Source organism: Nannobrachium achirus, assembly GCF_963921795.1.
Source record: "Nannobrachium achirus genome assembly, chromosome: 3".
In the NCBI taxonomy this organism is placed as follows: domain Eukaryota; kingdom Metazoa; phylum Chordata; class Actinopteri; order Myctophiformes; family Myctophidae; genus Nannobrachium; species Nannobrachium achirus.
Window position 1 is genome coordinate 37,485,109 of NC_137812.1, and position 15,073 is coordinate 37,500,181.

Consider the following 15,073-nt stretch of genomic DNA (forward strand, 5'->3'; position numbering starts at 1 on the left):
TGTTACTGACGTCAGCAGGGGTGAGAATCCGGAGAGCGTTTAGCGCGTCTATATCAAACTTTGTGAGGAAGTGAGATGGACTGGCGGTTTCATTAAGTCGGGCTGATTTACTTCTCTTGAGCATTTGGGATTCTGTTCCACGTATTTAATGGCTCAAAATGGGGCGTTTCATTGCATAGTTAACATGTTATACTGTACGTGGCCCATCTGCAGCACGGTTGCAAATGGGAAGAGGGTGGGTGAGGTGAGGTGGGATGCAATGCATCTGGGCGGAGCTAAGCCTGACAGGACATTATGTGAAACCGCAACTCTGTCCTATTAGTTTTCAATAGATTTAAAGATATTTAAACTAAATACCATCGCTGTTGGGCAGAAACCGGCATATTTCATCTTTTTGTGTTATAAATGAATTCCCTATTTAATACTTTGTCATATGACAGTGTCATGATATAGCTGATCTACCGTACATAGGCTATGATGTCTACGATGAGCTAGTTATGCTGTTTTCAATATTTTATGACATTTTGTTTTAGAAATGTTAAACGTTTGGAAAAGGGACTATAAGGACGTTAGGTTGCCACGTCTGGTTGTGAGTTTTATACATTTAACCAATGAAATGTACAACATATTGTGACTAAATAACTTGGATCCATTGGAACAGAGGTCCTTTTTTCCATTTCCTGAAAAGTAATAGTTTTGGACAAGGTTTTCACTCGACCACGACAATATGCTTCCTCAATGGAATGATGAGCAAATGAAGTGATCACAGCACTGAAATGAATGAGCTGCAAACACAAAGACTTTCCTGCGCTGACATCCGATATATATAGGCCTAGAAGGAGCTGAGGCATCAAACCTAATAGTGTGAAAAAGATTCCCTCAAACAAGGCTTCATTTATTCATTAGTGAAGTGAGGTGTGAGCCAATAGGCGATGACAGTGTTTTGCAAGTCCCTGGGAGACGTGAAGACAGTCTTTGTCTGCTCATAACACGCAAGCCAATTGCACCGGCAGGGGACCTAGCTTTACAGAACATCTGTTCTGAGCCACTCTGAGGGCCTATCTGCAACGCCAAGCCTCCAGCCAAAACGGTGTGCTTTCATATTAACCTCTGGGGCTCGTTGTCCTGTCTCAGGCACAGATGTCTGCAAGTCGCATCCGCGACCTAATGACACAACTTTACATTCACAAAGCAAAGGAAATGACACCTGCAGGCAACGTAGCTCACCACTTTGACCTCCCTCTTCACTGCAAGGCCTTGAGTAATGCTACGTTCACACTGGCAGATACAAAGATACAGTCTGCCATACATGTTCAATGGAGGCCAGAAATGAAGATACAAAGGTACCTCTGACGTTTATAGCCGCTTCAAAAGCAAAAAACAGATCCAAAGCTACAAATCCAAGTTGAGCTGGCTTCAGCTTTAGCTGCAGAACAACAAAAAAAGTTTTGATGGACCTTTTCCACTCACCTTTGCTTCCATACAGTTCCTGCTTGTAATGGAGGGGGGGGGGGGGGGGGGGGTAATTATTTCTGTCCGCTACAGTAGTTCCATGTTTATTTTAGGCTTTATTTGCCTATGTATTTTTCTTGCTTTCCGCCGCTCGTTTGATGACTTTAACAAGCTCGTGCAACAATTAAACAAGAGCTCTGTGACAGATTATGCTGCTGTATCTTTGCTGTATCTTACAGCAGTGGTTCTCATCCTTTTCAGGCCGCGACCCCCAAAATAATCATATTCTAACTGGGGACCCCCCTCCATGACGAGCACTAAGAGTTGAGGCATTACATTTTGTATAACAGGGTTCTTTTGTGAAAATAGCAGATCTACCTGCTCACAACGCCTCAATTTCTGCCTCTAATATTTGACAATTTGGCCAGTGTTTAATTTGTCATTTTAGAGGTATTAAAAGGGCCTTAAAGTGTCACTTTAGAACTGTGCAGATACCCTCTATCGTTATCTTGGATTGTTTACTGTTGAGTGAGAAAACAATGTTGCACATTAAGTTAATCACCAGGGGACCCCCCAAAATAATTTGTGGACCCCCCTGGGGGTCCCGACCCACAGGTTGAGAACCAATGTCTTACTCTGTGAACCCAGCCTATAAGGCCTCCCCTGGTGGCCTATATGCGATTTGTGTCTGCGTCAAGGTTATTAGCCGTGTGGGCTTGTAACACTACATTTGAGGGACTGGATCAAGTGATGAAAAGCACAGGAAACAGAGATCAATAATGACTGGTCATTCAGGCCCTAGGCCCTCATAAGAAATTACATTAATCAAAGGCGGCAGTATTATGGCAAGCAGCCACATCTGAACTTCACTCCGAGGCAACACATGCCACTGTTGCAGACATGGCAAAAGCAAGCTGTCCCCTTCAGCCACAGAGCTGCAGTATCACTCTGTCTGTCATCGGCGCATATGGCGGGGGCATCTTCATCTATTTTGGAGGTCTCTGGTTTACTCATCACCGTCCCACCGGCCACCCGGTGGACGGAGGCTACTGCCACACTGACTCGCTGTCCAAATATTGACGTTTCCTGTCTCTATCCTCGCCGGAGTTGGAAGAGCATAAGATGAATAACAGTACGGGACAGAAGAGTGGAAATGCTCCTCCTGAGGAATTTACTTTATTTATTTATTTGTCAGGGACAAAGCACAGAATAACGTCTGTGTGTGTGTGTGTGTGTGTGTGTGTGTGTGTGTGTGTGTGTGTGTGTGTGTGTGTGTGTGTGAGTGTGAGTGTGTGTGTGTGTGTGCGTGCTAGGGCATTCACCAAATATTCAAATATTTGCATATTCAAATATCAAAGTCACTATTCGACGTGACTCGGTTTCGCAGATAAATATTGTGAAAATAGCAGATCTACATGCTCACAACGCCTCGCGTTGCGAGGCGTTGAGAGCAAATATTCGAGGCGTTGTGAGCATGTAGATCGGCTATTTTCACAATGTTTCGCCTCTTGCATACTTAATATTTGACAGTTTGGCCAGTCCTGTCGAATATTCGACTATTCGAATAATTTGAGGTCGAATAATTCTAATACTAAAAATCACTATTCGTGAATGCCCTAGTGCGTGCGTGCGTGCGTGCGTGCGTGCGTGCGTGCGTGCGTGCGTGCGTGCGTGCGTGCGTGCGCGCGTGCGTGCGTGTGCGTGTACGTGTGCGTGCGTGCGCGTGCGTGCGTGTGCGTGTGTGTGTGTGTTAGGGGTGGGACAGTTTACTTACCCCTATTCAATATGATCTCGATACCTAGAGTGCTGATGCGATTTACATTCCGATTTGCGCGACTGTAGCGAGTCCATAATAAGATTTTTTGCAGGGGGTCTAATGAAGTACTTTCAACCTCCTAGACACATGCAAAACAGAAAAATCACACCCCCCCCCCCCCCCCCCCCCGTGTGTGTGTGTGTGTGTGTGTGTGTGTGTGTGTGTGTGTGTGTGTGTGTGTGTGTGTGTGTGTGTGTGTGTGTGTGTGTGTGTGTGTGGCCTGGACAACAGCGCCCCTCCCTTAACATGTGTGGCCAGAAAAGGTACTACACAGGCTTGAGGCTACATACAGACCCACCCACCCACATACAAACAAACAAACATACCTACACACACGGCCACGCTATGGAGACGGTGTGACCACCGCTCAAAAGTACAAAACTATGGCACCGCCTCTTTAAAAACAACTTGACAACAAACCATGAAAAGTTGAATCATACACTTCAATGCAGCCAGATAATGTCAGTCAGTCTTTCTGACTTTTAAAAACAATTTGATTAAATAAAAGTCGATTCTGAACCTTAAAATAGATTTGAATATCGTGGTATTAAAAATCACGATATTTGAGTGAATACATTTTTCCCCCACCCCTAGTGTGTGTGTGTGTGTGTGTGTGTGTGTGTGTGTGTGTGTGTGTGTGTGTGTGTGTGTGTTCTGAGCACGGGCCACATTCACTGCAGGTTTAGGTAAGGATTAAGGCTGATTCATGCAGTACTTGGCTGCACCGTACACCGGTGACGCACGCCGCCTGTAAGGTGATGTCAGGTGCAAAAACACCATTGTGCGCGTGTGCGTGCGTGTGCGTGTGTGTGTGCGTGTGCGTGTGCGTGTGTGTGTGTGTGTGTGTGTGTGTGTGTGTGTGTGTGTGTGTGTCTGTGTGTGTGTGTGTGTGTGTATGAGAGAGAGAGAGAGAGAGAGAGAGAGAGAGAGAGAGAGAGAGAGAAGGAGAGACAGACAGAGAGAGAGCAGACACAAAGCACGGGTCTTAGAGTGCATGTTTTCTAGCTGAGGTTTTGTTTTGCTCATTTCCATGCTCACTGTCTCTGGGTGTGTGTCGGGCAATGCAATTAGTCAAATCACACTATGTTTGGGATTCCAGAACCGAGCACAGATGTAATGGGGAAGCGGGAACAACAGGCAGGGGGAGAAAATGAGAATGGAACTGCTGATTGCTTATTAGCAAGTAGATAGTTTGTTTGGGTTTGCGTGCCATTCTTGCCAGTCTCCCTGTGTGTGTGTGTGTGTGTGTGTGTGTGTGTGTGTGTGTGTGTGTGTGTGTGTGTGTGTGTGTGTGTGTGTGTGTGTGTGTGTGTGTGTGTGACCGTGCCGTCTGATGAGGTCACAATGAGAGACAGGGCTGCTGCCAGAGCCTGTCATTGCCAGTCACTTTTGGTTGTTGTTTGCTTCCTGCCTGGATAAGGATTGTGTGTGTGTGTGTGTGTGTGTGTGTGTGTGTGTGTGTGTGTGTGTGTGTGTGTGTGTGTGCGTGCGTGCGTGCGTGCGTGCGTGCGTGCGTGCGTGCGTGCGTGCGTGCGTGCGTGCGTGCGTGCGTGCGTGTGTGTGTGTGTGTGTGTGTGACTGTGACTGTGCCTGTGTGTGTACACATGTATATCGTTGTTGTCGGGTGGAAACCTTGGCATGTCCAATACTGTTTGTTTTGTAGTTATCGTTTCAAAAATGAACTAAACTAGTGAACACAGTAGATCTACAAGCACACAACACATCGCACCGCGAGGCGTTGTGTGCTTGTAGATCGGCTGTTTTCACTACTTTTGTGCGACGGCCTTGTATGATGAAGCAGGGCTTTACTTGGTGAAAAGAACGTGCAAATTTGAAACTTGGAGATACAAGGTTTCTGCCCGGCAGTGACAATATGTGCAGGTGTTTGTGCAGACACCTGTATGCATACAGTATGTGATGATCATGTTGCTGCTGGAGAGAGCAGGCAGACATAATGACAGGGCTCTGTGCTGTGTAGCCTTTATTTACAGTACACAACAGTCTCTGCTCGATGCTGTGCTGTCACAGCGGCATGGATCAAGCACAGATAGAGATATGGAAAATATCACAGCAGGATCCTGAGTGTTAAAAAGTTGGAATTCTTTGTTTTTGTTTAAACCCGGGACCATTTGTTTTCCTCCGGACGTGTTGCGTATAGGGAGGGGCAGGCCGGTAATTCAAATGATGCTTGTATTCTTACATCTTTGCGAAAACGTTATTCCAGTTGTCTCTGGGACAAATCAAAAACAATCCAACAATAAGCAAAAAACCAACAAAAAAAAGTTTAAATTACGGTAACATGTCCTTGTTTTGAACTCCCTCTGGTCTGACCACCTAAACCTAACCTTAACCCTAACCCTAACTTCAGTAAAACTATGCCTAAACCTAACCTTATTAACCCTAACCCTAACCTCAGTAAAACTATACCTAAATCTAACCTTAACCCTAACCTCAGTAAAACTAACGCTGGTGAGTAGCTAACCTGCCAACGTTTTTTGGACCAACGGGAGTTCGAATCATGGGGCAGGCAGTCCCCTAAATTACCACCGTGCCATCTTGTACACTAAGGGCCCTATTTACATCCATGCTAAACCCTAACCCTAAACTTCTATGCCTTTTTTACTATTTTGAAAAACATTTTTAAATAGTTCAAATAGCTGATCTACAAGCTCACAATGTGTCGATGTAGATCGGCTATTTGAAGTATTTTAAAATGTTTTTTTCAAAATAGTAAAAAAAAGGCAAAGAAGTTTAGGGGTTTAGGGTTTAGCATGGACGAAAAAAGGGCCCAAAATGTCCAGAGGTGAACATATGGCCAAAGTATCTAAAAACAGAGCTCAGGTGGTTAAAAGAAAAAATAAATCCCCTTTTGTGTTTTGCTTATATGTAGCCTATTTTACATGAAAGCTAGGAGTGTCTCGTCACTGTCGGGCAGAAACCGTATCTCCAAGTTTCAAATGGCCATCGCACAAAAGTAGTGAAAACAGCTCGCACACCGCCTCGCAGTGCAAGGCGTTGTGTGCTTGTAGATCGGCTGTTTTCACTAGTTTAAACCATTTTAAAAATGATAAATACAAAACAAAAGGTTTTGGACATACAAGGTTTCCACCCGACAACGGCGGTATGTATGGTAAGTTTGCATGTACGTGTGTTTGGGTTTGTGGTTTTCTGTGGTCTTTGCCTACACACAAACCTGCATTTGTGTCTGTTATGACTCCTGCATTGTCCTGTGCCTGATTTGTTTCTTTGTGGGGACACGGCATGCATTGTGTACTTTGCATGCACAGAGAATTTGCGAGTGTGTGTACAGAGCCTGAGATTTCTGCTACACCTACACGTTCACTCTGATGCACGGCCTGCACGTGTGTGTGTGTGCGCGTGTGCGTGTGTGTGTGCGTGTGTGCGTGTGCGTGCGTGCGTGTGTGTGTGTGTGCATACTGTAGGCCTAAGTACTGCAGAAACATTGTTATTATCAGGAGCATATATTTGCATTAGGAGACGCTTTGATCTGAAACCCTCACAGATAGATTGTCCTCTTTCTCTCTCTCTCTCTCTCTCTCTCTCTCTCTCTCTCTCTCTCTCTCTCTCTCTCTTGCACGCGCGCTTTCTCCCGCTCTATCTCAAGCCTGGGTTATTTGTGCCATTTTGTGTGCAACACCAGCACACAACTAAGTATATATTGACCCTTTCACCCTCAATCTTAAGGGTGAAATAACATTAACTATAAAATATAGTTTTAGGGGCGGCATTGCCTCAGGGGTAGAGAAACCATCGTTAGAACACGGAGGGTTCCTGTAGGGTTCCCAGTTCGAATCCGGGCTCCCCCAGAGTTGGTGTCGAAGAGTCCTTGAGCTAGACTCTGAACCCCTAGTTGCTCCCGGTGAGCAGGTTGGTGCCTTGCATGGTTTCCTTCGCCAGTTTGTGAATGGGTGAATGTAATGCACAATCTATGTAAAGCGCCTTGGATAAAGGCGTTACACAAATGCACCATTTATAGTTTTAAAAATCAAGTCAAGTGTATGGCAGAGTTCACCAACTATAAAAGAAAAAAATAGGGACAACGTTGAACGATATAGTTCTAGTTATCTTCCTAGTTCTAGTGCTCAGTTTGAAAAGCTCTTTACTGTCTCTCTCAGTGCAGTGCATCAACTCTGGAACGCTGCTCATCTGCTTTGATCATGACATTCCAATGCTCTCACATTGTCCTGCTGGCTCCACTGGAAGACCGGGAAGACCGCAAATCCAATCAGCAGACAACTAGAATGACTGGAGGCTTCAATTATTATGATGGCTGGCTGTGTTCCTCTCTCCTCTGTCTGTCTACTCTGTACTATCATGCTCTCTCTCTCCCAGGGGCGTCACACCACATTCTGGGGCCCTGGGTACAAGGATTCACTGCGGGCCCCCCATGAATGTTCTTCATAGGGGAGGGGGTTTAACCCATTTAGACTGGGAACGTATTTATTGTCTCCACCAGCCGAAGGCATGGGGGAGAGTATGTTTTCCCCTCCGTCCGTCCGTGTGTCCGTCCGTGCGTGCGTGCGTCCGTCCGTGTGTCCTCTCAGTTTGTGTGCGCCTAATCTCAGTCGCCGTTGGCCCGGTCGCTGCCAAAGTGAGCACACACATTCCCTGGATGCCAATCTAGAACCTCTGCCCTAAATCTTTCAAATGGGCCTTTTCTAGCGCCACCTGGTGGCCGATGTTCACAAAACACATTTCTGTGCACTACTCTTACAGATTTTGACCAAAAATCCTACAAATCGGTAGGCAGTATCTAGACAGTCATGTGATCCACACGGATCTGTCGATTTTGCATATTCCATCCTGATTGGCTAAGATTGGCTTCCAAAGTTTGTAGGATTGAGCCGTTTTGAACAAAATGCCTCAAATCCCAAACGCCAAGTGCAATTATCATGAAATCGCGCACACACGTTCCCACTAGGTTGAGGAAGAAATGCCACTTCAAATTTTTGAAATCAGCCTCATGGTGGCGCTATAACAGGCCGATTTGTGGTTTTACCTATAACTCCACCGATCAGTTTCAAACTTTGTAAGCGCACTCCCTAGAGGCTAAGGATAAACCTTTGCCCTGCATTTTTCACATCAGCCTTTTATAGCACCACCTTTGGGCCGACTTATGTAAAACACATTTTTGGATATTACTCCTTGAGATTTTATCCAAAAATCACGCAAATCGGTACACAGTATCTCTATAGTCATGTGATCAAGTCCGATCCATCTGATATTTCATATTCCATCCTGATTGGCTAATATTAGCTTCCAAAATTTGCAGGATTGCTCCGTTTTTGAACAAAATGCCTCAAATTATCAACGCAGCTTGCGATAACCGTGAAATTTGCCACACATATTCCCACTAGGTCAAGGAACAAATGCTACCTTTTTCACATTGGCCTGTTATAGCGCCACCAGCAGGTAGGCTTTAGCAAAATACATTTTTGGAACACAATGCTTCAAATCATGCATGCAGCGTCCGATTGCCATGAAAGATCTAAGGTGAAGTACATATGCCACCTTTTTTACATTGGCCTATTATACAGTAGCACCACCAGGACGCACGGCCTGGTGGAGACCTGTGCTCGGAAGAGCACTGCTTCTAGTTACACATTGTTTTGTGCTTTAACTATTGAAAAATAGCAGATCTACAAGCTCACAGCGCGGCACCGAGTGCCGCACTGCGAGCTTGTAGATCTGCTATTATTGAAAAATTGTGAAAATTCTTTGAATATTTTAAATCCTTCTATGGTTTTTTGAAAAACCTATGATTCTATTTCAGTGGTGCCCAGACTTTTTCATGTGAAGGACCCCCAAAATGATATGTATTGGGCCACGGACTCATATCACAAAATATTTAGTTCCAGGGACCCCCCAGAAGCAGAATTTGAGTTACAAATGTTCGCTTAGAAAATACATATATTCAAAGATTTGCACACATTTTCATGACTTTAAAAAAATAGCAGATCTACAAGCTCACAGATCTACAAGCTGTGAGCTTGTAGATCCGATCTGCTATTTTTCAATAGCTAAAGTATATAATAATTAAGGCCTCTCTACCTTGGGCCCTCTAACTCAGTCCCACTTTTCCCTCTGTTGTGACACCCCTGCTCTCTCCCCCTCTCCACCCGTTTGCTTAATATATTCCCCTCTTTATTCAGTCAAAGAGAGCATAATTAACTTAACTGGTAGCTCTTTCATGCTGGTTTTGTGTGTGTGTGCGTGCGTGTGTGGCATTCATCGTAGCATCTAAAGACGATCATTTCTTCTCTGTGTGTTCCAGGGTTTTGTTTTCTTTGGCGGAGCCTCAGTGTCATCTCTGTTGCTTGTCATTTTGTGTCTGGTTGAAGGACAAAGGGAATGTGAATAAGCAATCGGCAAAGATTCCGCAGTTCTTTTTTTGTTTCACGTTGCGTTTGATAATTATGTTTCACGGGTGAGACAGAATAAGGAACGACAAGTTTCTTTTTGCGTCGTCGTCTTCCGGTGTTTGGGAATCTACGGTGAGACAGATGATTCTGATGTGAGAGGAGAGGGTGAAATGTCTTTCCAACGGCACATCGCTTTGATTGCATATTTTGGTTCAGAACGAACGAGGAGAAGAGCCAAACAAACAATTCACTTCATCAATGTTGGCCATGTCTGTTTGATGAATAGCTTTTGCTTCTGCTTTTTTTTCTTCTCTTCTTGCTTCAGCTTTAGAGTGTGGCAAATTATTTGCTAACTTGCGTTATCTCTCCCCCCCATTTTTTGTACTTCCTATATTCTCCTTTCCTGCTCTCCTCCATCTCCACCACTGTCCTCCTCATTCACCTCCTCATTTTCCCTTTGTACGTCACTCCCAGGGACGTGCTGGCCGTTGGGAAAAGCGGGACAACTCCCGAATGGCTGGTTCATTCCTGGCCGCTCCAGGCCAGCCATTAGGAAAAGATTAAAAATAAAATGTCGGCCTTCGTTCCATTTTGGGGGCAGGGTGGCCAACAAAGTAAATCGTCACTGTCGGGCAGAAACCTTGTATCTCCAAGTTTCAAAATTGTAATTTTTTTCGCAAAGCAAAGCCCTGCTTCATCAAACAAGGCCGTTGCACAAAATAACTGAAAACAGCAGATCTACAAGCACACAACGCCTCGCGGTGCGAGACGTTGTGTGCTTGTAGATCGGCTGTTTTCACTAGTTTAAATCATTTTTTAAATGATAAATACAAAACAAACGGTTTTGGACATTCAAGGTCCCCCCCCGACGAAATATAACTCATGTAATTGGCCCACTGGCTTGTCACTTGTCATGATCTGAAAGGGCAAATCTTTGAGTAGCAGCAGCGCTATAGAGAGAGATCTCTCTCTATAGCGCGCAATGAGGGCCTCTCCAACTCTTTTTCCCGTGCTGAATCAGGGGCCCAGCACGTCCCTGGTCGCTCCTCTTTTCCCCACTTGCTCCTCTCTATCCAACGTGTGTTTCTGTACCTTCCTCTTCAGGCACGTGCACACATAGACATCAAAGGGGGCTTGAGCCCCTGCCATTGTATCTGTCTGTAAAAAAGTGCCCTCTCCAGACCATGAACGCCGTTTTCACTATGGTGAAAGAAATGCAAATGCCCTCTTTCCATGCCATATACCTGAAGGCAGCATTCAAGAGAACTGCCTTTTCCAAACTCTCCTGAACTTGAATGCAGCATTGTATGTAGAGAATTTCCCTCTCTGTGTATAAATCCATGCCGTACGTTACATCTCCTGTATTCACTTGATTATGCTTAGGGCTGTCACAATTATTACATAATCATCTAATCACGATTATTTGACATAATCACGATTATTTGAATCGTCATAATCGTTTCCATGTTGAAACAGATATTTTCTTTAAGTAAAAAATAGTGGAAATAGCAGATCTACAAGCTCACAACGCGTCGCATCGTTCTTTTTTAAGTATAAAGTTGTCAAATATGTCAGTAATTTCTTTGTATATTTAGGTTAAGTTTCATATCTGCTTTGTGCAACTTCAAAGCCTATAAGCCAAACAGAAATGTAATTGTTAACGACAAAAACACAATTAAACAATTAATCGCAATTATTTGAGTGACAATTAATCGTCATGTAAAATGTCATAATCGCGACAGCCCTAGTTCATTGTGGTATACCGAAAGGTCTGCTATTTTTGATATTTCCACCAAAAAGGCCCTTTTAGAAATGTCAGCCCACATGCCTCTCTAACATTCTCTGCCCTGTCCCTGTTCCTCTTGCCACCAGGTACTGACCTGTTCTCCAACTGTACGGAGGAGTGCAAGGCCCTGGGCCACTCCGACCGCTGCTGGATGCCCTCCTTCGTGCCGTCGGACGGGCGCCAGGGGCCGGACTACCGCAGCAACCTGCACGTGCCCGGCATGGACGCCACGCTGCCCGACACTGAGGTACCCTCCTCCGCCGACCCGTCCGCCCACCACCAGCTCACCATGAGCTCATCATCCACCACCACCACCACCGCCACCGCGGGTGATAGGTCATTCTCCACTTTTGGCAAGGACGGCCAGAGGTCACAGTCACACCACAGTCTCCACCATCACCTCCATCCGCAACAGCAGCAGCAGTACAGCTCCAGCACACTGGAGAGGAAAGAGTATGATAGGGGGACCCTGCCGTACAAACCCACCTTTCTCTGTGAGTATCAGTATGAAAGTTCACTGGGACCCTTGGACTTCACTCTGGTCCAGTATAGATACTAAAAGACTAGGAGGAGGAGGGCCGATAATTCGGATCCGTCTCGATTTTTCCGATCTGGACTTTAATGCCATTCGTGTGGTTTTTCCACGTTTTGATTTCCTGGAGTTGAGACAAATATGGCTTTATTTTTGTGTTTGTTTGTTTTATAGCTTTGTAATTATAGTATTTTATTTTTGGCTCCTTGTTCATTTGTATATTTTTGCTAAATTCCCTTTATGACACCCACGCTTGAGAAATATTCTTAACCGGATACTAACCCTATTTATTGTCTATAAGCTTCTCTTTTTTTCCTTCTTCTAATTTTATGTTTTCTTTTTCTTTTCTTTTCTTCTTTTTTTAAATAAAACAATAATAAAAAAAAACTCCATTGGATTCAAAGAAATCTGCTGTGGCCACCCTTTTCTTTCTTTTCCTAAATTCCCCTCCTAAGTGCCCGAGCTTTCCCATCAAACAACCTTCTCATCTGATGCTCATATAAGTAAAGGTCACTGATGTACCCACACATTTAATTATTATTATTACCACATGCTGTCAAGTCCATTTACGTGTTATAAATATACCTGCCACACATAATGGCATGTTATAGTGGATATCTTAACAGCTCTGAGAGTGTACACGGGTCCATTTGGTTTAAGTTTCACGTTCTTGTTAAATGAACACTATGGATTTTACAGTGCAAGCGAATGACTTGAGGTAGAACACAGGTCCAACTACTATCAAAACATTAATAATAGCTTTGAAGTTCAAGAAAGAAAGAAAGAAAGGAAGAAAGAAAGAAAGAAAGAAAGAAAGAAAGAAAGAAAGAAAGAAAGAATATCAAAATAACCCTGTTACCTGAAAAGCTGGACTTGAATACCAGTGTCGGTGCATCGGGGTGTGTAGTGCTGCTATCAGTTGCTTCCCAGTTCATTTCTTCCAAGTTGCCACATGAATATTATATTGTCACTGTCGGGCAGAAACCTCGTATCTCTAAGTTTCAAATGTGTACATTTTCTCGCAAAGTAAAGCACTGCTTCGCCATACAAGGCCATCGCACAAAAGTGGTGAAAACAGCTGATCTACAAGCACACAACGCCTCGCGGTGCGAGGCGTTGTGTGCTTGTAGATCGGCTGTTTTCACTAGTTTAAATCATTTTAAAAATGATAAATACAAAACAAAAGGTTTTGGACATACAAGGTTTCCACCCGACAACGACAATATTAGGTCTAAGAGTAAGAAAAGGATTGGATGTGAGCATTCAATAGGCTGAAGTGGTTTCCAGTCACTACCATGTTAGCCACCATCCTCCATGGGTCTGCATGCTGACTGTGGGTTTATCCTCCCGAGGTAAACAATGAGCATGATGACCTGCTTTCTGCCGTAACTTACTTGACAGAGCCAAGCAGTCTCCTAATATTGCACATCAGAGCTATGTGAAATATAATTGGTGTTTAGCTCTTAGCTCCAGAGGCTGCTTTGCTCCAAATATAGCTCCCTGTGTGTCTGCTCATCTTCTCTGCCTTGCAGGGTTAGGGGTAATTCCACTCTAAATTCAGTCAATCCAAGGCCTTTTTCAACTTTAAAACTTCTACCATTCATCCAATCTATTGAAGTGAATTGACCCTCACCCTGCAGCCTCAAGTGTATTTTATTTTATTTTTTCGTATTACTGTATCTGTGAAAAATGTGACAATACAGTAGGTATCCGTAACGGAGCCACTTGAGACAGACTCTATAGAGCACTCTGTTTTTGAAAATGGCATTCGTTGCTACTGGAAGACTCTGTTGATCAGGGGTCTATGAAAGGATGCATTAATGTTTGATGATCTATTCATCGATAATTGATGAAACAATTAGAACCCTCTGGATTTGCCACGCATGGTTTATTATACAGTTTACGTTTTCTGAGCATCTGTCCACACTGATGGATATGTTTAGCCTTAGGGTACACCGCACTTTATTCTATCTATGAGGGTGGATTCTGCCTATGCATTTCAATGAGAATGGAGCGTTTTGCTGCCATTTGCAGATTTATGCAAAAAAACAACAACAATCCATTCCCATTGAAATGCGTTGGCAGAATCCACCCCCATACAGTAGGTAGAATAAAAGTGCTGTTTGACCGTCCCCTCAGGGGAATGTAAATAACTCTTACCACTTCAGGTCACTTTTACTTTTTGGCATATCTCACTCGTAAGGGGGTGATCACACCTAGGCTTGTGACTTGTCGCTACAGGTGCAGACGCAAATAATGAATCAATAGGGAAAACAATGATTCTTTATAGTCTCTACATTTGCTATTCTCCTACCGTTCCTACCACATCTATCGCCTTTGGGCGATAGATGTGGGAATGTGGGAATATTTGAACTTTTATGTGTGTTTAAAACCTTCTACAAAAATTAGAGGAGAGAGAAGAGAGAAGTGCACAGAAGGCACACTGTAGCATAGGAAAACAATGCTGGTGACACATTCGGCCACTTTTCACATAGACAGACAAATCGTATAAAATAGGGTATCTGACAGCTGCAGCTGCACTATTCATTCTTTCGCTGTCTCTTAGGAGAAACGCAATTTTGTTTTCTAATGCTTGCAGACAGAAATGACAAATAAAGAAAACCTGAATCTCTGAGACGTGTCTCGGCGTGATCGTCCCCTGAGCGTGTATTTAAAGTAGACACTGTCACTGAAAAGTCCATAGAGGGAAAGGTGACGTTCATTTTAACGAGTGTGTTCTCTCCCCTTCCAGCCCGCAAAAGGATTTGCTAGCTCATTCCGCGTGGACCTATCGGAGACGGCGTGAATTTCTGTACTAGAACCACCAACAGTGATGCTAGAGACAGCAGACATGACACAAAATAAACAGCATCACGGATGACAACAACAACAACAACCTGTTATCAGCTTCATTATCCTGGGTGGCCAACTGTAACAGAACCCTAGCATCAGCAGCCAAGGGAGAGACAGTGGAGGGGAAAGAGAAAGCAACTGTAGAACCATTCCAAGGCCTTAGTCCTCTCAGCGGGCCTGAGACTGAGGCACATTGAACACCCATTGAAATGAAGATCATCGTGCTGTCGAACCGACAGGATGGAACAAAC

General features: G+C 44.2%; 1 protein-coding gene across 2 annotated transcripts in view; it reads left to right on the forward strand.

The window, feature by feature from the left end:
* pcdh10a (protocadherin 10a) overlaps positions 1-14,775 on the forward strand; it is a gene marked incomplete at both ends in the record, with an annotated part of 26,696 nt that extends 11,921 nt beyond the window's left edge. The window contains 2 exons of one of the 2 annotated variants that reach the window (XM_080721252.1): positions 11,524-11,684; positions 14,722-14,775. In XM_080721252.1, the coding sequence (XP_080577378.1) occupies positions 11,524-11,684; positions 14,722-14,775 (215 nt within the window). Of the gene's footprint in view, positions 1-11,523; positions 11,997-14,721 lie in introns of those variants that run through there. The other variant, XM_080721251.1, reaches the window with a different exon arrangement.
* Between the last annotated feature and the right edge of the window lie 298 nt (positions 14,776-15,073).